At 52.3% G+C, this 22155-nt stretch overlaps 9 protein-coding genes and 1 non-coding gene across 10 annotated transcripts; 4 read left to right on the top strand and 6 right to left on the bottom strand.

Moving 5' to 3' along the window:
* Positions 1-112: 112 nt before the first annotated feature.
* Positions 113-1486, bottom strand: AFUA_4G13240 (uncharacterized protein). Its single transcript, XM_077804670.1, has 3 exons — positions 1239-1486; positions 1055-1171; positions 113-974 (listed from the first exon to the last, which is right to left on the bottom strand). The coding sequence occupies exons 1-3, from the start codon at positions 1309-1311 to the stop codon at positions 559-561; spliced, it is 606 nt and encodes a 201-aa protein (XP_077660810.1). The 5' UTR covers positions 1312-1486; the 3' UTR covers positions 113-558.
* Positions 1487-1887: 401 nt separating this feature from the next.
* Positions 1888-3810, top strand: AFUA_4G13250 (calponin homology domain protein; the record flags this gene model as incomplete). Its single annotated transcript, XM_746413.1, has 2 exons — positions 1888-2054; positions 2112-3810. The coding sequence occupies 2 exons, from the start codon at positions 1888-1890 to the stop codon at positions 3808-3810; spliced, it is 1866 nt and encodes a 621-aa protein (XP_751506.1).
* A 220-nt stretch (positions 3811-4030) lies between these two features.
* Positions 4031-5758, bottom strand: AFUA_4G13260 (uncharacterized protein; the record flags this gene model as incomplete). The annotated part of the gene is made up of 2 exons (XM_746412.1): positions 4031-5586; positions 5644-5758. The coding sequence occupies 2 exons, from the start codon at positions 5756-5758 to the stop codon at positions 4031-4033; spliced, it is 1671 nt and encodes a 556-aa protein (XP_751505.1).
* A 306-nt stretch (positions 5759-6064) lies between these two features.
* Positions 6065-6148, top strand: tH(GUG)1. The gene is given in 2 exon segments: positions 6065-6101; positions 6114-6148. It is a non-coding gene (tRNA).
* A 422-nt stretch (positions 6149-6570) lies between these two features.
* AFUA_4G13270 (ORMDL family protein) lies at positions 6571-8512 on the bottom strand. The gene is made up of 3 exons (XM_077804671.1): positions 7727-8512; positions 7270-7628; positions 6571-7219 (listed from the first exon to the last, which is right to left on the bottom strand). The coding sequence occupies exons 1-3, from the start codon at positions 7857-7859 to the stop codon at positions 7166-7168; spliced, it is 546 nt and encodes a 181-aa protein (XP_077660811.1). The 5' UTR covers positions 7860-8512; the 3' UTR covers positions 6571-7165.
* Positions 8513-8850: 338 nt separating this feature from the next.
* On the top strand, positions 8851-10910 carry AFUA_4G13280 (zinc knuckle domain protein; the record flags this gene model as incomplete). Its single annotated transcript, XM_746410.2, has 2 exons — positions 8851-9890; positions 9990-10910. The coding sequence occupies exons 1-2, from the start codon at positions 8937-8939 to the stop codon at positions 10908-10910; spliced, it is 1875 nt and encodes a 624-aa protein (XP_751503.1). The 5' UTR covers positions 8851-8936.
* Positions 10911-11311: 401 nt separating this feature from the next.
* AFUA_4G13290 (putative haloacid dehalogenase-like hydrolase) lies at positions 11312-12420 on the bottom strand (the record flags this gene model as incomplete). The annotated part of the gene is made up of 5 exons (XM_746409.1): positions 11312-11518; positions 11588-11750; positions 11820-12029; positions 12088-12120; positions 12245-12420. 5 exons carry the CDS (start codon positions 12418-12420, stop codon positions 11312-11314), a joined length of 789 nt encoding a protein of 262 aa, XP_751502.1.
* Positions 12421-12893: 473 nt separating this feature from the next.
* On the top strand, positions 12894-13784 carry AFUA_4G13300 (uncharacterized protein; the record flags this gene model as incomplete). Its single annotated transcript, XM_746408.1, has 1 exon — positions 12894-13784. One exon carries the CDS (start codon positions 12894-12896, stop codon positions 13782-13784), a length of 891 nt encoding a protein of 296 aa, XP_751501.1.
* A 188-nt stretch (positions 13785-13972) lies between these two features.
* AFUA_4G13310 (putative metallo-beta-lactamase domain protein) lies at positions 13973-15153 on the bottom strand (the record flags this gene model as incomplete). The annotated part of the gene is made up of 4 exons (XM_746407.1): positions 13973-14161; positions 14211-14767; positions 14862-15006; positions 15109-15153. The coding sequence occupies 4 exons, from the start codon at positions 15151-15153 to the stop codon at positions 13973-13975; spliced, it is 936 nt and encodes a 311-aa protein (XP_751500.1).
* A 503-nt stretch (positions 15154-15656) lies between these two features.
* Positions 15657-20624, bottom strand: AFUA_4G13320 (uncharacterized protein; the record flags this gene model as incomplete). The annotated part of the gene is made up of 3 exons (XM_746406.1): positions 15657-15812; positions 15873-17285; positions 17349-20624. 3 exons carry the CDS (start codon positions 20622-20624, stop codon positions 15657-15659), a joined length of 4845 nt encoding a protein of 1614 aa, XP_751499.1.
* Between the last annotated feature and the right edge of the window lie 1531 nt (positions 20625-22155).

Consider the following 22155-nt stretch of genomic DNA (forward strand, 5'->3'; position numbering starts at 1 on the left):
TTGGGCGTTTGATTACTCATTGGGTTTCAGGCGGTAGCTTACAAAAAGGTGCTTAGATCACCACGGGCTTTTGGATACACACATACCTAATCATCGAATACAGTATACTAATGTTCCTCAAGATTCTCCTACTTTGATCTTGAAGATTATGACTAGCTGTCCGGTTTACCTAAGGATCACTTGCTCAGCTTATGAACAGCTTCCATTCACACATGCTACCGGTGTGAAGATTCCCGTCAGGGTTCTGCCTGTCAGATGTGCGACTGGCCTTGTCCCTGGCTCTCTTCAAGAGGATGTTGCCTTCGATACAATCATATAGTGTATATAGAAGAAGATGATGTTGAAGAGAAGTTGTATATTGTACAGCGCAGGTGTACTCTACAAAGATTTGTGACGGGATAACAGGTATGCAAAGATCCCACAAATGTCCTAAACAATGTGCAGTAGAACGCCAGATTGCCAACTGAATATAAACAGAAGCAGAGAATTTGCTTCGAACAGCTTTTCAGGGGGAAGGGATCTGAAAGTGTATAATGAAATCGACTAGTATTTGCCTAGTCACCTCCGCGAAGAAGACGGTGTCCAGGACTCGGGCTGCCAGTTCTCGCCATCACTCGTTCGTGCTTTAGCCCACGGATCCTCTTTCGCCCTCGATGTCACATCAGGGGTTGGTGTTGGTGCTGACGTCGTCGTTCCTGTTGTTTTTGTAGCCTCAGCGCCAGAAATCGCGTTATGCGACTTGGGACCCTCGCCGACCGCTCCCATCGGTGGATGCAAAGTCGCATCGCTCGTTCTGGTCGCGGGCCCCGGCTGCTGTGTCTGCGGCTTGTCGAGGTAGGAGGGCTTGCTTGCCCACCGCATATCGGCAAATTGGGCGAGTTTCTTGATCTGGATTTGCCGGATGACATCCTGCTGCTGTTCTTCAAGCGAGGGAGGGTCGGCACGGACGTATCGAAGCCATTGGTGCCACTGGGCTGTAAAGTCTTTCCGTTAGCTTACCTAGACAAGTTCACAAACTTCACTGCCATTGTTTTAGATGTTTCAGGACACTCACGAGTCACTTGCACGTCCGCATAGTGGGTTTTGGAGTTGTACTTGACGATCCGCCGGTATCGCCCGGCATTCAGTGAGTCTTTGAATTCCCAGTATGTGTTCCCAGACAAGTCGGTGCCTACAACCAGATGTCAGAGGACCTGGAGGCAACGTAGTAATAGACAGTTAGTGCTGGGGATGCCTACCGACAAGGAAGGATCTTCGCCACGGCAATCGAAGGCTTTTCCACTTGAACCACAAGCTGTTCACTGGACTCATTCGGACCCAGGTGAGAGGGAACTATTGATGGCAGCCTAGAACAAAGACCGATTAGGCGCGATGAAAACGTGGCTTGCTGTGTTGCGACGTGGATGTAGAGGCTATCGATAATAATATTATTGAGGGCGCAAAGAAACGTCATCGGGCAGTGCTCGTAATCGTATCGGGATTAATACTAAGGTACCTATTACTCTTACGACAGGCGTAATTTGTTTGGCCGACAACCACATTCCATTCCATAGATCAGCGTCAACTATCTTCGTCTTCTCGCCGGTTCTTCTTTCACCATCGTCTCTGTCCTTATAGAGTCTCTTTCCGTCTCTAACTCCTTATACACAAGTTCTCCGTTCATCGTTTCCCAATAACCCCCCTTACTCAAGCATCTTCTAGAACCTCTCTCCCCCTATTACGCTACCCCTTGAAGCCCACATAGATCCGCCGTTCTTCCCAACGCTTCCGGTCGGCCAGTATAAACAGGGGTTGACATCCCTCGATCTGTCCGATTGATTCCTCGGGAGTCTTTCAGTGGAAATTCTGCATGAACGCAAAGTCCCATCGGTTTCTATTCGGCCTGGTATGGCATCAGTTACATCATTAGATAAGGACCTGCGCAATTTGCGCTTGTCCCGCTATACCCCGCAGGCTGCCGCAGAGGTCCGCACATGGATTGAGGAGACACTTCAAGAGAAACTCCCAGCGGGGGATCTCCTGGATGCGCTTAAAGATGGCGTCGCGCTTTGCAAGTAAGTACCTCCAAGCAGGAACACTGCAAATGAGTACTGATTGGATGGACATTTCAGACTCATCAACCTCGCCGTTTCGCCCGGCGTCAAGTATAAGCAGTCATCTATGCCCTTCGTACAGATGGAGAACATCTCGCATTTCCTACGCGCATGTCAAATACCTCCTCTGAGCCTACCACCACACGATGTCTTTTTGACCGTCGATCTCTACGAATCAAAGGACCCGGCGCAGGTCTTGCAGTGTCTGATGGCTTTCAGTAGAAGGGCCAATGCTCTTCAACCCAGCAAATTTCCTCGGGCAATCGGTGTTCAGAGCAAAGGGGGTGCCGTGAGTCCTCATTTGACCGGCTCGAGCCAATCAGCCAATACTCCTTTACGATCTCGGGGACATAGCAACGTCAGCAACAATTCTGGGGCATCTAGCCCCGCCAAGTCGCCGGCTGTGAGTAGCTGGAGCAAGAAGTCAGACGAACAGGTGACAATACCGGCCTGGAATATCCATCAATATGGGTATATGGGCGGTGCCAGTCAAGGCAACCAAGGAGTGGCCTTTGGCGCTCGTCGACAGATCACGACCCCTTCACCGTTTGTTCCAAGCTTGGAAGAGAAGGAGAAGCGCAGGCGGGAAGAAGAGGAGCGCCAGCGTATCGAGAGAGAAGAGGCTGAACGCATCCGCCGTCAAGAGCGGGAGGCGGAGGAAGAGCGCGCCAAGGCGGAAGAGGAACGCAGGTGGGCAGAAGAGACCGCTCGTCTGAAGGAGGTGGAGCGGCGTCGGCTGGAGGAGGAGCGTCGACAGTGGGATGAGGAACAGCGGAAGTGGGAAGAAGAGGAACGGAAGCGCCAACAGGAGGAGCAGGAGGCAGAGGAGAGACTAAACAAAGCAAGACAGCGTCAGCGGGAGGCAGGTGATGTCCGCCTGAGAGGACAATTTCTCAGTCAATATCAAGCCGGCCTTACTGGCGAGTCTAGGGAAAGTCAGCGCATCAAGGAATTGGAGCGGGAGCTGGAACTCGCCCAGGAACGGGAGCGCCAGTATCAGCGTGAGCGTCAGGAGTTGAAGGAGAAAGAAACGGGCCAGCCGCAATCGCAGAGTCCGCGCCCTGTGCCTGTTCCTCCGAAGCCCAGCTACAGCCTCTCGTCTCTCGAGCAAGAACGACGGCTGCTGCGTACGGAATGGCAGAAGCATCAGGCTCACGATGGCACTGCCGAGTCCGAGCCCAGCGATGCGCCGCCTCCGATGCCGCCCCGACCCCTTCCGGAACCGGCTACACCGCAATCAGTGGCCGCATCGCCTCGGCCGCTCCCCGACCCAGCCGCTTATGCCAACAAGTCCCAGGGCCAGGAGAGCCGCGTCGACCGCTTCCTCGCGTCTAACCGGCCACCTGTCGCCCCTAAGCCCGCGACTCATCGCCCACAGGACTACACCACCACCGCAGAGGTAGACGAAGAGAATAACCGCCGAGTAGCTGCGCAGCAGAAGACAAAAGCAGGCGGGTGGGCATCCAAGTCCCTACTGGAGAGGGAAATGGAGCGCGAGCGTGAGCGCCAGCGCGAGTGGGAAGAGAGTCAGAAGCAGACACGTGAGGCAGCCGCAAAGGGTCTGAAAGATCCTACCATTGGCATCGGGCCGGGCCAGGGCGCTTGGGATGTGCACCAGTACGGTTTCATGGGCGGCGATAACCAGAACCGAGGCGGACCCGGTCTGGGTGTAGGGGGAGCAAGGCGACAGATCATTGGGCCTCGCCCGCCGCCATAGATGGCTTTACCTTGTTTTGTTATACTGCGCTACTTGACGTTGCTGTTATTTTCAACCTTACTTTTGCTCCGATCATTTTGTACATAGGCAATTTCACATTAGATACCATGTTTAGGTGGACCAATTGACATCAAAACTAGAACACTGCCGATGCGACGCAGGGGGTATCATGAAAATAGAGACATAAAAAGATCTAGAAACAGCGTGCCGATCATGGGAACTACTTTGTGGAAGCACCCTTCCGCGAAAGAACCTCATCTACCAGAAACATCAACCGGTCACCACTCTCCAACAGCCAACACCACTCGATATCCTCCGTCGTGCGACTACTCTGGCTCTTCCTTGTTTCCACCTGGACCTTCTCCGCCCGGGCCATGATCCCATCCTGCACCGCAGCCTTCAGCTCCGGCGTGACAGTCAGCATATCACTATCCGCCAGGAGCACCAGAAGCGACTCCAGCGCGATGGACATCTTGGCATTATCGACGATGCTGGGCGTGTTAGCCGCATAGGGCAGGAAACATTCCTCCAGCTTCGCCTGGTTCAGATACTCCTCGTCTGTGTCCGGGGCTGCGTTCTCGCGCATCCGAAACAGCAGGAACTCGCAGAGGGTGGTCTGCGCGGCGGCGGAGAAATGCGGGAGGACGAAGGGGCTCACGAACGCTTGGTAGATGGGGAGGGGCAGGTGGCGGATATTTTCGACGAAGAGGTGGTAGAGTTCCTCAAGAGTAGTGAAGGAGGCGGGGAGGTCCTCGGCGACGGAGGAGAGGAGGTGCAGGAGGCGTTGGCGGAGGGCGAGGGATGGAAAGCCGCCGAGGAGGGAGACACCGCCGTGCACCTGGGCGGTGCTGGGTGAGTCGGCGGAGACTGCGTCGGCGGTTGGGGTGTCTTTGGGGGGGGCGCCTCGTCTGATGCGTTTGGATTGACGGGTTGGACGTCTGGCCGGGGGTGGCGCTGCGGAGTCTGTTGCTTCGGACCCGTCCTCGTCCTCGGATAGGTAGTCGCCGAACTGGTCCTTGTCGATGTTGACTTCGCCTTCGCGCTTCTTGATATTGTTGTCCTCGCGCTTGAGCGTTTTCAGTTCGTCGTGGAACACCTGGCGGAATTCACTGACGGAGGCCGAGCCGCCATCTGCGAAGATGGCTCGTAGGATTCTTCGATTCCGCCCATACGGCGTGCTCCCGCCGGCGATGTACCGGAAAATCAAGCTTTTCTCGAGCACTTCGCGACGGGCTTCGTCATCCGCAACACCCGTGGACTGCCTCTTTCGCTCGTTCCAGTCGTCCTCGAGCACCTCGCACATGAACTGTAGCCAGATCTGCCATCGTGCCCACCGTTCCGGATGTAGAACAGAGCAGTTGAATGCCCACCCCACGGCATGCCAGAAGTCTTCAGCGCGAGACCAGAGAGATGCCGAGTGGCACAAATCGATGTGCAGTGTCCTCGCGTCGTCGTTCGAGATATCGCCATTCGCGTTCTCGTCGTCCTGTACGCGCCGCCGCCTTCCCTGCCGCGAGGACTCGAAGTGATTGAACGCAAACGCCGCCGCAAACCTAGCAGAAATTGGTCCGACAAGCGTGTTGGTGAGCCGGAGCAGCCGCAGCGCTGCGCTCGGTGCCTCTTCCTCCTCTGCTGTCTTGGCTCGGCTTGTGGTGGATGGGTGGACGAGAAACGTGGCTGCGACTGCAAGGTACTGTGGGGAGGGAATGTAGACCGGCCCTGAGGCGATAGCACCAGGCGACAGTATGTTCAGTAGCAGGTTGAGCGCCTGTGTGTCTGGTACGGCTCGTTGTCAGTGGGTGGCATAGAAGGTATGTGAGCGGGCAAACCAACATAGCTTTTCTTCAAGGAATATGCCACAATGTTGGACCAGTTCGTAAGGGATCGCCTTGGTCGGACGATACAGGGGCAGAGACGCCCCTTCTTCTGTAGCCATAGCAATCGTCATCGGTGTGTTGATCTTTGCTGACCAGGTGAGTTTCTACGTGGTGGCAGTGAACGCATAACTTGGTTATCGATTAGGCGCGTGAACGCGAACCGGGGACGCTGATCGGAGGCGTTCCATATACGGTCTAATATGAAGGTGGCGGCCGATTTTCTATATCTTGATGTACGTCAACATCGTGATTTGCCAATGCGACCATATACCAGCGATTACCTTGAAGTAAGAGAATGCGAATCGTCAAGTTCTTTTGTACTGGAAGTTTTTGGTGCGATATCAAACAAAGAATCCTCCGGCCCGTCATCAAATCAAGGTGCTGTAGTGTAGTGGTTATCATGCGACGTTGTGGCTCCCCACAGCTCCGTCTCGACCTGGGTTCGATTCCCAGCAGCGCCAACCACTGGCGTCTGGCTTGATTTGTTCAATTTTTTGCCCTCTTCTTTTGCATCACCTTCCTCGTCCTATTTATTTTTTGTTTTCTACTCTTTTCTGTTCCTTGGTTCATTCTCTATGGCTGACGGGTATAAATTACCTCACTAACATAGTGGCATGGGTGGCCGAACCTTTGATTTTCTGTCCGTACCGGGAAATATATATTTACTCGATACGAAAGCTCTTAGATGTGGTGCTCCACACATACCAACGCGATACATTGTGAATTGCATAACAATATATCACCCAGAGTACTATGTCATGGGACAGGTATCACATCACAATAAGCCGCGTACAGAGACCATACGTCGCCGGCGTTTTAGACATCTGAATTGCTGTCCCGGATGAGGCATCTCCGGGATCGGATCACCAACAACGTCCAGCTGATCGAGGCTTGGCTGGTTTGTCGTTTTCCATGCCTAGAAACCAGCATCGAGCTTAATGGCGCCGGCCATCACTTGCAGCAACACGCGCAGCCAGATAGAAGGACGACTATGGTACAGGGTCGAAGACGCCTGGATGTGCAAGCAGTGCTGCGATAAGCCCAGGTAGTCAAACCGACGCATTCTAACACCCGTAGATATACCGGAGGAGGCCTGGACTGATGGAACTCAACAAGCAATGGTGGTTCACCAGTCAAGTGTTGGCTAAGCACGAGAGGAGGCTAATAATGGACTCATAGGTATGTAAAACACGGCTTAATTGCAGGACAAGGAACAACTGCTCCTTGCCACACTCTAATTCTGCTCACACCGATTCATATATCAAGTATTCTTTATTGTATTACCCCCAAACCCCAGACACACCACGAACATGCAGCAGATAAGGAGACTGTTGTAAGCGCAGTTGGGAAGCTGGAGAGAAAAGTCAATCCCGTAGACGGTGCTGTCCAATAGACTAATATAGCAAGCAATGGGTGCTCGTAAAAGACAAGGAAAAGGAAACACTGAGACGCCAAGTGGTAGTGTAAGAAAGGAGATACTACGTCGACTCATCCGGTAAGTCGGAAAAGAGACCTATCCGCAGGCGGTGCGACTATGGACCAGATTAGCAATGACCACGCGATCAAGTCGAAGGGGACATACAAATGGTAATTTTGGAATGACAACACCCAGAGTGGCCAGGAAATTGATAGTGAAATATGTCAAGTCGTAGTGTGTGTAGTGTGTGCTAAGTAGGAAGAGACAAATCGGGACACAAAGGAGGAACTTCTTTGTTGGCGTGTACTGGTCCCCGTTGTCAATCTGCTCCCACATGTTGAGATTGTCGTACGCTCCAGCGTTGAACTCGAATGGAATACCCCGCACCCAGTGAAACATGATGAAGGAGCCGAACATATAGCTGATATTTGTGAGAGTCCATGATGTCTCCTGCGAGACGCCAGGAATGATGTCGTAGAAGATCTTCAAGGCGATAATGAGAACGAAATGGATTGTCCAGGCACCTGCAATTGACAAGCTCGAGTCAGCCGTTTCCCTGTACCACGCCGCGTCCCTCCAAGTCAGAGAGGCTCGCTTGTGTCACAACACGTAGCTCACATACCCTTGGCATTGACCCAGTTAGCATTGAGGTTCGGCAGGGCAGCCTGATCACTGGTATGCTCGATGGATTCCGGCGGCTCCTGGTAGATGATGCTGCTCGATCTCCTCCTCCGACCAGCCTTGGATTGAGACATGTTGGAGTCCGGAGACAACCGGCGCGAACCAGTGTCAACTTCCGGAGGGAAGGAGATGGCACGGGGAACGAGTAGGGAAGACACTTTGGCGGTGTTTCGTCAGGACGCACGGAGCGAGGTCGAAGAGGTTGCCAGAGTTAACCCGGGAGGTGCAGAAAAAGCAAGACCAGGAGCCACCAATGAACGCAGGCCTTCTCTATTTCCCCTAAAGAATCCCACTCTTTTGCAATGAGAATGTAGACTCTCACAGAACTTCCGACCGGATCTTAGAGAACCGGCAGTATGATGGGTCACAGGAGTCAGCAGACAACAACTGCACCGTTGGCAAATACAAGACTTGGAGACTGGTCAAAAGCAAAGAAAAGGATACAATGAATGGCGATACTATGATAGACTAAAGAAGTGAAAGGATATTCGAGCAGTGAGTGACAAGAAAACCTTAGTAGAGGGTCGACGTGTAGCTGGAAGTCGAGGGGCAAAAGGAAGCGAAGGTCGGCGGAAGGAAGAAAGATTGGAGATTCACAAGAAGCAGAAGATGGTGAGAAGAGATAGAACAAAATCAATCAACTAGTGCTGAGGCTAGACCTCATGAACTCATCAATTGCGTCTATATTGGATGTGTTCTAGACTGCTCTGTAGATTTACTACAAAATAGAAAATGTCCGTCGATTTGGATTGTTATTTTTGGCTCCCCCTTGGCTATACACATGGGAATTGAGGCCACGCTATATCCTAGGTAGTCCTCTGTATGGTATTCGAAGCCGTTATCTCCAAACTGTTTGCTATATTCAAGTACAGCTCCATATCAATAAACAAGTCATGCACAGTGAACAACATCACAACAACAGGTCGACAATGGTTTCCAACATAGATTCCAGTCCCTGACTGTCATCCTCATGTTCACCGTAGACCATCAAGATGTGACAAATGACATTCCTGGTCTCTATCGGCAACCGTAAAATTTCTCGATCGGAAACACCCTCAGAATGCAACAAAGTCCACCCACCTTGTAATTACCTTTACTACCAGGGCGACTTCCTGAACCCTCGCAGGCGCCCCAACCCTCGATGAGGCATTATGACGGGATCTTCCGATAATGAAAATGACTCGCGAACCGCCTCTGTTGGTGTTCAGCGCAGCCGCTTGAACGACTTGGCTGACTCGTCGCGCCCCAACTCGTCGGATCCAAACCCGAATCCTCGAAAAAGACAACGGAGAAATGGCAAATCTGCGGTGCCAGATGTGCGAGACTTTGTCCCTCAAGGCGCTACTTTCACAGCGGCATCCCTAGAGGTAGATCCGGACAGCGCGTCCAGCTCTGGTTCTGATTCGTCCGACGACGACGATAGCGACAGCAAATCCACCACGTCCGATGCAGAGAAACAGAATACTGCACGGACGAATCCTCAGGCACCTGCCATTAACTGGAACAAGACGAGCAAGAGTGGCATCAGAACGTCGCTATCCAGGCGAGCGGACAGCACGGGCGAGAACAAACAGGCTTCTTTTCAGTTCAAGGCCGTCAACGACAAATTCTGGCGCAGTCGCAGTGCTTCTGTGTCTAGTGACGGTGGCGATCAGGATGTTACGTTGGTTGAAAACGAGGGTGACATGGAGGAAGGGGAGCTTGACGAGGAGACATCAGCAGAGTCGAGTGACATGGATCAATCTGGAGATTCGGATGACTCCGTATCTCTGGATTCCGAGGCTGATGACTCAATACTGCTGAATATTGGCGATCAGAATGACCAAACAGATGGCTTGTCTGCTGAAGTAAAACCTGTGTCGGTGAATGGTCTTGCCGCAAGCGACCGATCCACAATTTCGAAGGAAGAATCACATCGTCTCTTTTCCCAGAAGTACTCCGTCACTCCGACAATACTTGCGGATCTTGATCGAAATGATATGGAGATACAGGCTAGGTGCTTGTTTTATGACCGCGATATCAATGATATCAACCTTCAATTGCCGGTATCGTGCACCGAGTGCTTAAAAGAGGGACATCTTGCAGCAGTGTGTCCTTCCAAAGAGGTATGTTCTCGAAACATTCGACTGAGTGTCAGATATATACCCCCCATGACACACACGGTCTTCTGGAATCTATAAAATGCGATTACTGACTACCTATAGTGCGTACATTGTGGCGCCTGGAACCAGCACCAAAGCATATTCTGCCCGTCCTGGCGGAGATGTCAACGATGTCGAGAACGCGGTCATGATGAAGAACAATGCACCTCGCTTCTCCAAGGCTCCGCATCCGAGATACCTTGTGATCTCTGTGGATCATCTAGCCACCTGGAACTCCAGTGCGATATGATGTGGAAGATCCCACGGCAGGAGCTGCCCTCGGGGCCCGTACTAGTCTCAATTTCATGCTCCCACTGCACCAGCAACCGTCACCTTGTCGGCGACTGCCCGTCCCTCTCACGGCCGATGGTCTCATCATCATTCACCCTCCGAGGCATTGACCCCCACATGGTGACAAACATTAACTCCGTAATCAGCGGCAGGCAAGGCGGACCAGCCCCCCGAAGAGGCCAGAGCGGCATGCAAATCCGGGGCCGCGCTGACCGGCCCTCGGCATCCTCAGACAGCGAGGACATGATGCCCAGGGCAGGCCGCCAAACCGGCGGTCGGAACGTGAACGCGAACGCCAGCCGGCCCAACATCCGAATCGGCAGCGGGATAGGGAGAGGCAAGAACCTTGCTCCCGCTGGCCCTCGCGCCTCGGACCGGGAGACCCGCCAGACGTATCGAGACCGTCAGGACTATGGGGTCCACAATTCCCGCCAGCGCTCCCTGTCTCCCAACGCGCGCTCGAGCCAGGGTAGAGCTAATGATCGCCGGCAGCCGCCGCCTCGCTCGCCTCCTCGGAATCGACTGGAGCCGTCCCGTCGGACAAGAGGCGGAGGAAATGGTGGGAGTCGAGACGGTCGTGGCGGACGGGGTGGTGGGAACAAAAGAGGTGGTGCCAGCGGAACTTCCAACGGAGATGGCTATCGCCCGATGCCGAGTGCTGCGAAAAAGAACTGGGACAGGTACAGACTATGATGAAATGGACAGTGAAGTGATACCCATGAAACTGCAGGGGCCTGGTTACCTTACCAATGTCTGTGAGTGACCCAACCTTGTCAGATGACGTTGTATATTGTATGCGGCTACTGTTGGTGTATTAAGGACAATGGCGTTATATGAGTTTACTACTTTTCATCCGAGTCTTAACTTGGGGGCCTTTGTTAGATAGTATTTATCTCCATCATGTCCCAATTCGGGCACCATGACCGTGACCATGTTATCGTGAGTCTATATCCATGAAGGCATTGAGAACACGCCTTTGCCTATCCCATTCGCGGACTGTATATACTCCCCGCATATGTATAGTACACCAGTTTACTCTTTAAACAAAATCAGACTATGTGATGATCGTGGGCTCGAGGGCTCTGCTGTATGCTCTATTCATCCCTGTCACTTGTGGGTGGCTTATCTCGCCGGTGACCAACGAAACCGTTTTCTAGTATGTCAATCAGCTCGTCTAAACGCTCGATACAGAGGTCCGTATGAGCGTGGTCCTTGAGATGAGTATTGTGCTCGTTGACAAGCAGCACAGTCGCTGCGCCTGCCGTATGACCGGCAGTCATATCATCAATGCTGTCGCCAACCTATGTCGTTACCAAGGAAAACAGAGTTAGGTTCTGGATTCAATGGATACACGCGAATCAAGAACTTACCATGATCAAATTCTCAGCCCGATTTTCAAGCCCCCATTCTCGGGCAATATGTAGGATCCCAGCAGGATCAGGCTTGGGAAGTAGACCAGGTGTTTCTCGCGTAATGATGGGTAGAAAGACGTGAGAAGGAAGATGATTCTGTAAGAGATGCATCACTGGCGCCCTGTCATACATAGCGCGATCAGCTACTCTTCAGGGGTGACTACAAGGCAGAGGCAAGGCTTCGACGCACTCGAAGTTGCGTGTGCAGAGGGCCCTATGCAAACCCCGAGACTGGAGGTAGTCCATCAGGTCCACCAGACCTGGCTGAGGCTGCTGATGCCTCATCGCCTCTCGCTCGATGGCTTTGATCTTTTCAGCTGCCGCGGTGCGCTCGGCAGCGGTGGCAAGCGCCCGAATATGATGCAGGATGTCGACTTTCTTGTCGATACCTAGAGCTTTACTAGGAGCTGTTAGGGCGGCATATCTTATGAATTGGGTGTTGCCTGATGAGTCCTTACCGCATCTCGGAAAACATGTAATTCTGTGGTAGGCTGTTGCGGTTAGTTAAGTCTATGTTATTCTATTGGAACCCGAACGAAAGCGAAGTGAATCTCTCGGATCACAATATAGAAGAATACGCCAGATTGATCTCTATCTATATAGTTGAAGTCTCACCATAGTGTCCCGTCAACATCGAACACGATTCCTTTCAACCGAGGCGCATCAGAAGATTCTGCGAGGGCTGGATTGAGGGGAGCGAAGCGTCGTTGTCGGACGGCATAATTCTCAAGTAAGAGCGTCATTGAGACGACTGAAGATGACGATCGGTAGAAAGTACGAGATGCAAGCATAGATTGGAAAAGTTGTTGTTTGGGTGCGGGGAGATTCTAAGGTACGGAGTATAGTGGTGAGGATCGAATCAAGTGACGTGATAGGGGAGATGTGAGGAAATGGGCAGTGGCAGCACACAGGACTAGCGGCACTTCCCAAGAAGAGGAGCATTCTGGAGTGATAGATCGATGTCCATGACGCTTAAGGTGCAGATGATACTATTGAGGCCAGGTGATATCTCACAAGTTGACCTACGTTACTGATCTCCTTGGGACACTATCCCGATAATGCTGAATATGAATGTCATTGCTGGTTGCTCCTTCCTCCGAATACAGCTTGCTACTTTTCTCGAATTCCCTGAAACATGAACTCTTACTTCTTTGCATTATGAATCGTTTCTCGGTTCTTTTACGGCTTCTCTGCTCAATATTCATTTTTGTGACATATCCTGTCGCAGCACGCCGCTTCATCCCAAGGACCGCCGACCGCATTCATGGCGACCTCAGCACCTAAGGACCTGTCTCAGAAACATGAACCTATAGCTATCAGTCTGGCGCAGGCTCTCAAGCTAATCGGAGCATTGCTGACGCTGAAGATGCTGCATGCTGTGGCGCTGGTCTTTCGCATAGAGCAAGCAGCAGCACGGCACCCGGTTCGGGGCGCCATTAATCGCAGAGAGCAACAAATCGTACGGATCTTTCTATCTTCGATACCGGAAAGCTACTACGTGCCTGTTATCGGGGATTTCTTCTCCAACGACCTTCCCTTAACCTCCATCGCAACGAATTCGATCTCGATTCAGCAGTCCCACAGACCGACAAATGCGGTGGAAGCACAGTCTACCGAGAGGACATCGTCCAACCAGAATAGCCTGCTGATGCAAGTGTCCTCTAGTATTGAGCCTGCAGTCCGCATGTCTCAGGGACTCGTGGATCGCGAGGCAGATTTCGCCAAAAACAATTCGGAAAGCGGTATGGACTCAATGATTCCAGCGGCCGGAAGCGATTCGCTTTACTCCAACACGACGGTAAAAAGAAGCACTTCTGTGTGCAGAATGTACTCTCGTTCCTCGAGTATGCAGCAGCATATGGCAGGTTCGGCGGTACAGTATGCCAAGCTTGTGTCTGGCAGGTCACAGTTCAGCACTACCAGTCGGCCAATGTCAATGGAGTCCACGGGTGGACAGCAGCCTCGAGTGACCGGTGACTCTGTGGACGACCAGACTCTGCTTGAAATGGAGAATTTGCGAGCAACTCACTCGGTGGAAAGTTTTCCTGGAAAATTCCCCATCAGTGATGGACTGGAGTTTAGTTCGCTTGCAACAGCACCACATCATATAAGAGGCCGAGGAACAACATCTGTCAGGCCGTTTTCGGATGTTTGATGGGACCTTGGATTGTTTGTCCTGCTCTTCGTTTATCTTTTCCAGGCTGGGATTAAGGGTGGATTAGGCGTTTTTTCATCATTACTTAAGAGTCTCATGTGTCAGAACCAGGGTTAGCATCCAGGTTAATACCCGATTCCATAATTCAGATCAGCAAGAATTCATCCAAAAACAACAGAGTAGCAAGGCTACTGTTCTTGGTGTATGGCGTGGTCCAGATAACCCATTGCCCGAACGTAGATCTTCGCACTCTCCAGAACCCGCTTCTTGCTGTCGCCATGCGTGTCCCAACCGACAAAGGCACCGTGAGCATCATCGAACTCTGTGTGTTTGATAGCCTTCCAGATATTGAGCACCGCATCCGGCGGCAGGGGAATCTGTCCATTCAGTTCAGCCTATGCCAGTAGCCAAGCAAGAACCACAAACCATATTGGGATACGACCACATGAACGTATACGACGCCGTACCCGGCAGTCGATCCTTATGATAAACGCCACTTGGCACGACCGCGATCGAATCCGCAACCAGCAACTTCCTCAATGGTTTGAACCACAGCACCGAGCTACCGGGGAAATGACCCCCCGTCTTCACAGCAACTAGGTCCGCATCGCCATCACCTTTACCCGGCAAGGGGATCCGTAACTCCCTCCCCTCCCAGAACACCTGCCTCTCGGACTTGCGCATCACCCACTCCTCATCCTCCGCAGCGATGTAAACAGGACATCCGAACACCTCCGCCCAGTGCACATTCGCGCCGAAGAAGTGCGGATGCGAGATGACGATCGCGGCGAGGCCGCCTAGCTCGTTGATCTGGCGAATTGTGTCCTCGTCGATGTAGGAAAGGCAGTCCCAGAGGACGTTGCCGTAGGCTGTGCGGCAGAGAAAGGCGCGCTGGCCGATGCCGACTTTGGGGCTGGTGTGGATGGTGATCAGCGAGTCTGGGTAATCCGGATCGGGGGCGAAGTCGTTGTGGTATTGGTTTGCTGATTGTAGAGTGCGGAGGGTTGTCCAGGATTGGCTTCACTGGCAATGTTAGTAGATACCTTACTTGTAAGTGAGGCTGGGTGCGATGCCTACCCTGTTGGAGGGAGATATTGGCGTGGATCGTCGCAGATCTTACAGGAGGACTCGGAGGTGGTATCATACTGTATTCCGCAGGTGGAACACATAATGAGGTCCAGAGAGGCAGGCATGTTTGCGGTCCAAAAGGTTGTCGCTTATCCTGAAGATGTGATGTTGTTGTCGCTGTGGTTGAGAGAAAGTTCAGAGGTTCTAGACATAAGGGAGATCAGGTGAGGGGATGATGTCGTTCTTGATGACTTACCCCGTACCCCGCATTTCCATTGCGCACTGCATCTATGATGGCCATAGTCTTCGTTAATCATGTCAAAACCATGTATTCGAGTGCTGGATCTCTCTTAAAGTGAAGTGGAAGAGTGTCTGGTGTGAAGAGTCGGGGTTCAACCATGCTTTTATGTCCAGGCTATGCATGTGACACGAAGTACATTCATCACCAGCATGGTCCCAAGCGACTGACAAGACTAGTCTGCTAAAGAAAAAACAACATATGCAGGAACGCGAAGAGAGTAGGGAATCATTCGTGCGCAAATAGGACACAAAAGTACAAGTAATGCCATGAATATCAACGTTTACAACCTCCATCTGTTCCACCAAAAGTAAGTCATCAGGCTGCAAATGTGATATGCAGGAACGCTGGGATCGTCAAATTATCAGGTGAATGGTCAACTGCAAAGGTCATTAAGGTCATTAAACATTGATCAGCACAAGGATCACAATCTCTAGCTGAGATTGGGGAGCGTCTTTGAAGCGTCACTCGAAGCCTCTGTCTGAGTGATGTTGCGTGACAACCGATCAATGGTCGTGTTCAACGTCAACCTGGTCGGGACTTGCTCGATACTGACTCCTCTTCCTGCGGTTCGGGCTGTATTGGGAGCCGGAGTTGAGAGGGCGAGGCCCGGTAGGTTTGCGCGGAGGAGGCGTGCCACGTGGAGAACGCATAGCAGAACTCTGCAGGTAGGATAATCAATATTATTCTCATTCCTAATGTAAGGAACAAAGGGGGCTCACCTGGGAGGCAACACGCTCCGCGTATGATCGCTCCTCCTTAATTTTGGGAGGCCTCTCAGGGACGAGTGGACCCTCGTCCATGATCTTGGGAGGTCTCGGGGGCCCCTGTCGCCCAGCTCTCGAACTTGTTTGTGAGTAGCCAGCATCCGAGATTGGTGAAAGTCGACTGGCGCCGCCACTGTACCGATTCTGATTCGGATTAGTAGCAGACACGCTGGGATTGGAACCCCATTGATCCGAAGTCGCCCCTGTCATTGGCATTCCGTAAATCTGCGCCTGCGTCTCTAGCTGAGATTGGTAGCGCCCAGTAGGGCCTTGGCGCGGTTGGGGATGCTGCAGATCGAGACTGTCGCGATGAGCGCGGTACTTCGGAGCCTCAGAAACCTGTGATGGGACGAGAGGCGACGGAGGTCGATTCTCCTGCTGCTGGTCGTTCAGGGTGTAGTTGGAACGCAGCCGGTCATCGCCTTCCGGATCGTACCAGTCTGCCGACTTGTATGGTCCGTTGATATCGGATCCAGAACGTGACGCATCGAGGTAAGGGCGTTCCTTGCGTCCGGGTTGGAGACTGTTGCGGATATTATCTCCCATGGAAGATGCGGTAGTTTTCGACCACCGGGAGATCTTGGGAAAGAAGGAAGAGCTGCTCGACTTGTGTTTGCGTGCCTTTTCCGTCTTCGGGCTAGTCTCGTTGCTGAGAGCGCCCGAAGCCACCGGCACTCGAGGTGGAGTTGAAAGAGGCGCAGACTCAGCCCTCTCACGATGTCCATCCGCGTTCTCCTGGGACGGCACGTTCGGGCTCAAAAACTGTCCGCGATCATCGTAATCGTCATCCTCATCACCTTCCGGGACGGTGCTAACGCGATTTTCGAGCTCTCTTTTTTGTTCATTGTTACGAGATTCCTGGAGAGGTCGAGAAGATGTTGAGAGGTACCCTGTTCCTGGAGAGCCAGAACCAGCGAGACCCTCAGGCTCATACCCTTCCGGATCAACACTCGCTGTTCGATTTACACTGCGGGCGAATCTGTCGTCCTGACCTGCGCGCAGGGCTTCAACCTCCTCGAGAAGCTGTTCCAGCATCTCCTCGATCTTGGTCAAATCATTCGAAGACTTGAGACTCAGCCCCTTGAGTGCCCGTTTGAATATGCTCTTTCTCTTCGAACGCATGTCCTCCATATCTTCCGCAGCCTGGCGAAAGTTTCTTGAACCGCTAGCAGGTAGTGGGCGCGGTCCACCGATAGCTTTGTATACACGTTCATGCTGCTTGTCGCTTGCTTCCATGATCATGCCGTCCTGTTGAGCGATGAACTTCTTCATTTCCTCGAATGAATTGCGCATCTCCGCTGCACTTCTGACCAGAGTTACCAGGATTTCAGTATCCCTGGCATTACGCTGAGCGTCACGAACAGTGAGCTAGTTAGTGGAGAGGTTAGTGAGTGTTCTGAGATTGAAAAGACAGGGAAAAGGAATACTTACATGATCCATAAGGGCAATGATATCTTTTGACTGGATCCTGTCGATCCCTCTCCCTGTAGCGCTATCGTATAGAGGAGAACCAATGCCGTGTGAATAGCCACTTAGGTTCCTCTGGTGAGAAGGCCCGGTTGGGTCGTCGGCCTCTAGGGGAGTGTCGAAAAGACTCATGCCATTGGCATCGATTCCACCAAATCCTTTACTGAGCGGCTCGGGAGTATCGGCACCTGGTGACAGAGGATTGGCGGCCGACACATAGCCCTCGTCTTTGGCACCCAAAGGCGAACCGAACATGTGACCACCAGCATACGGTTGATCAAAGTAGCTGTCAGGTCCATAGTCGTCCGCAGCGTAGTAATCCTTGTTGTAACCATGGTGATCCATAGACTCTACTCCTAGGCCCGCTCTACCGGCACCCGCGTCAGCATGCTCGTGGTAATGCGGCGACTGATCACCCTTTGGTGGTGTCTGGTGATACGTCCAGTTGCTATCCTGAGCAACACCCCCTATCGGGCCTTGGATGATGGAAGGATTTGTATTGATTTCCGATTCAGAGTCGGGGCTCACGTCCCGATCATCGCCTATGGGACTTCCTGTATTGCGATGTTCATCAGCATATATTTGAGGCGATTGGGTGGGATCCTCGAGGGACTGAGCCACACTTTGGGGAGGCGATGTGGCGCCCATTCTTCTCGGGAAAGACGTCTCATCCGGACTGGATGCATCTTGGCGTTGCTTGAGAGGGCTACCCTGGCGAGACGTATTGGCTGTCTGCTGGTGCGACTCAGGACTGCGGTCGTCTTGTATGCGAGGCAGGTTCTGCTGTGAAAGGTTCCCGCCTGACTGATTAGACTTGGTATCCAGGATTGAAGGATCAAGGAGCGAAGCAACCGCTGATTCAACGGCAATAGGTTGGACGTATTGAGGATTTGCACCGATCCCCTGAGCAACACGCTGGCCCTGGCCAATTTTCTTCATATAGCTGACTTCGCTTTCATCAGTGTAGTTGGTCAACCGTTTGCCCTCGCTGTCAATGGTGTCTGCCGTAGAGTGTCGGTTATTGGGTCCGTCTAATTCCGAGCCTTCATGCCAGCTCTCGTTCTGGGGTGTTGGCCTTGGCGTTTCCTCATATCCCAGCTCATGATCGATGACGTCCCGATGTTTTAGAATCTCACTATGACTTGTCAAGCCGTCTGGTCGTGTTGACCTCGCGAGACTCGTACTTGGCGCTGAGGAGAGTGATTCAATCGACAGTCGCGGCTCCAGCTCCCTCTCGCCCTCGGAATATTCATGCTGCTCATGCTCATACTGCTGGGATTGAGAGTCGCTTCGATAGCTGGCTACGCTCTGGATAGGACTGAGCGTGCGTCGGCGCGAGTCGTTGTTGAAGCCAGAGTCTCGACGCTCGGAATGGACGTCTAAGAGGTTAGCCGCTGCCGCAGCAGCAATAGCCCCAGCAGCGGCCTCGCTGACGGGCGAGTGATCCCGATCATGAAGGGAAGGATTAGAAGTGCTGTGCAATGAGAGGTCGTGGTGTGAGAGATTGCTGTGTTTCAGCGCCAATTCGTGCTGTGAGCCCAAGGGTGTCCGATTGGGAGTGCGAGAGACAGGAGAATTAACTTTCAAGGGTGAGCTGCGAGATACTCCCTGGACTTTGCTTTCTTTGCGTGGAGTTTCAGTCTCTGCGCTTCGATGTGACAACAGGGAGTCGCGGGTCAATTCCGTCTCGACGGCACTGCGCAACGGCATGGGCGCCACGTTATGTCTCTGGAAAACGAGCTCCGTCTCATTGATCCCCTCGGCGCGGTCTCTGTCGTCACCTCTTCTGCTTTCATCCTTATCGATGCTGGTCTGCGATTCATGACGTCTCAGAGCGGCCGCGGTCAATGCAGTGCCTACAATTGCGGCCTTTTCCGCATGGCGCAATCCTTTGCTTCTCTGTCTCCGCAACTTTTCTTGTTCGGTCAGCTCGGGGCGATTGCCCCAGATTGCATAGGTCGGTTCGAGTTTCTTCTCGCTATCCTTGCTTGTGCGGCGCTCCTTCGTTGCCGGCACCGGCTCTCCTGAGAGTATGACTCCTTCGTCCTTGCTATTCTTGTTCAGGACAACTTTTGGTTTCATGACATCTGGCGCACTGGCATGCTTGGACAGACGCCGACCCAGCTCATCCCGAGACCGAGAGCTGGCAGAGGAGGTATGGGAAGCATTGAGATCACGTTCAAATTTGGAGGTGTTTGAGATGACCTTTTGATCCTTTTTGAGTTCCTTCAACTCGGGCAAAATCAATCTTCTGATCGCATCCTCAACCGTCTCCAGCAGTTTTGGATTGTTGAGGGATGACTTGGAAGTTCCCGACCGGAAAGAGTATTGGTCGCCAGACTTGCGGTGAGAAACAGCTGAAGCGCTCAACAGACTGGACTCAGGACTTGCCATGTCGTCTTCTCGGTAGGCTCCGCTTTTCTTGCTGGTGGCGCGGTCGCGTGGATCGTTGCTCAATTTCTCAGCTACTCGATGAGCGATCCTCTCCGTACTCAGACTGCGGCTTCTCTGGCGGGTCGGCGTTTTGAGATAGTCCTTGGTTTCGTGATCGTGTTTCCTATCGAGACTCGAGCTTCGTTTGCGTCGTGGGCCAACAGAGGAGGCTTCGAGCATGCTATCCGCGGGCATCGACGAGATATCCGAAGTCGGTTGGATATACCTGTCCCGCGAGAGACTGGACAGTTCACTGCCCTGGTCCCGATTCACGAATTCGATTTCCACTGGGGGATGCCGAGACGAGTGGTGGTTCTCGTCAATAGCAGAGTTGGAGGAAGTGATACTGTTATCATCTGGTTCTATCAGGGACTTGTGCTTCGAAGGGGAGCTGAATGAAATGCGGCGCGAGTAAACCGGCTTTCGGTTCCCGCTCGACTCGCTGATCTGGATATGATCTTTGTGCTCTTTCCCCTTCCGAGCTGACGACGGAGTCACTCGAACACGGACGCTGGGCCGCGAAGTCAAAGAACCAGAACCCTTCCCTCCTTCGAAGTACTCGATAAGAAGGGAGGTCTGGGAGTGATGCGATGAGCGAGGCAGTTTGGAATCGTCGCCCCGGTCACGGTGTCTCCGCCGGGTGGAGATGATTACGGGGCTTCCGTCGTCAGGGATTGAGTACGACGTCTTGTCTGTACGTCGAGAGATGTCAGTGGCTAAATCGGTCCCTGTAGCACTGCCGCCAGTGGTATCGACGATAGATTCAGTGGGGGCGGGCAAGATCGGCCTGCGGGTGTCGACACCCATCTCGGTAGGAACCAGTGTGTGAGGTCCTCAGCCAAACAAGATCATAGTAGCCTGTGTCTGTGTTGTCGTGATACTTCTGAGGGTAAGGGAAGATTGAAGAGGATGGATGAGGCAATGGAGGCAATCGGGAAGGATGACGAGGGGCTGACACCGAGATCCAGAGAGCTGAACAATGGTCTGTCACTACAGATTGTAGACATGCAGTATGGACGGTGATGTGGTGGTGGGGTCGGGAAAGAGTGAGGCAGGCAAGTGAATTGTTGCAGGGAAGATGAGTGGTCTAGTACCACAAGAAGCAGAGAGAAAATGAATATGGAGTCAAAACGTACCAATGCAGAGCAAATTGAAAATGAATTCAAGCAGACAGCAATAGGACCAGAAAGTCTAACGGACAAGCGAACGAGACGACAGACGTTAACTCGGACTTTTGAATGTCGCCGCTAGACTACGGCGATCCCTCACTTGACAGAAGCAGCAGTTGCAGCTTGTAGGTATGGGCGGAGTGTACGGAGTACAGTAGGAGGAAATAGATAGAGCTTGACCGATAAGAGAGCCCAATCCCCAGACTGTATCTAACAGGGAGATCTGGCAGTTGGTGGAGACGAAAAAGTCACAGGCTCACTGTTTCTAAGATTGAAGCTGCGATCACGGTCTTTCAGAAGGCAAAAAAGTAACAGCGGTCAACCAGACAGAAAGCAAGCAAACGAGGAAGATGAGAGAAAACAAGAAAGACAAGGGAAAAAAAGAAGGCTGGAGCAGACAAAAGGCAGATCTATCTAACTAGCTAGCTAGTTAACCTAGTGTTGATGGGATGATGATAGCTGGCCAGCTGGCGGAGGACCAGCAACCCAGATTATTTATCTAGCGGCAACACACAAGCAGCGATGGTTGTTCTTGAATCGTGTTGAATTTTGAACGGCAATTAATTTGAATGGGAAGGAATCCCTCGAAAGCGAATCTTGTCCTTTTTTTCCCCTACCCTTAAACTTCTGCTTTCCTTTTCAAATGTTTCTGCCCCTTTCCCATCCCACAATTGTATATATGAGGCCCTTTCTCGAATGAGTCCATGTCCCTTGGTGTAATAATGCAAGGTATATCCTCCGTACCTTGTCTGATTCGTAGCTCTCGCTGTAATAGGCGGAGCTATCGTTACAGTTCTGATTGGCAAGACTATAGGTGACGCCCAATCTCGTCACCCTGCAAGGTGGCTGGGACAATTGTACAGGACACAGACTTAGCGTGAGGGAATTGTTACTGTCTCATTGAACGCTCCATGGACATTGTACAGCGTTTCTTGTAAAAACTCATCTCAGTCTGTGTGTCCTGATGTCGTTTAAGATCACATGTACGTTGTACTGTAGTTGCTATCCTTCCACAAAATTGCATTATTATATAGAGCTGTGTCCCGGTCTGCGGCGCACATCACCCTATCGTTCCTAAGAAATTTTGAAACTGCTATCAATAATTACTTTCCGAAAGGAGAAAACGACTCGGGCAATTCTCGAAAGAGGCAGATAGGGGCCGATCAGTA

The sequence above is a fragment of the Aspergillus fumigatus genome, chromosome 4 (assembly GCF_000002655.1).
Source record: "Aspergillus fumigatus Af293 chromosome 4, whole genome shotgun sequence".
Lineage (NCBI taxonomy): Eukaryota > Fungi > Ascomycota > Eurotiomycetes > Eurotiales > Aspergillaceae > Aspergillus > Aspergillus fumigatus.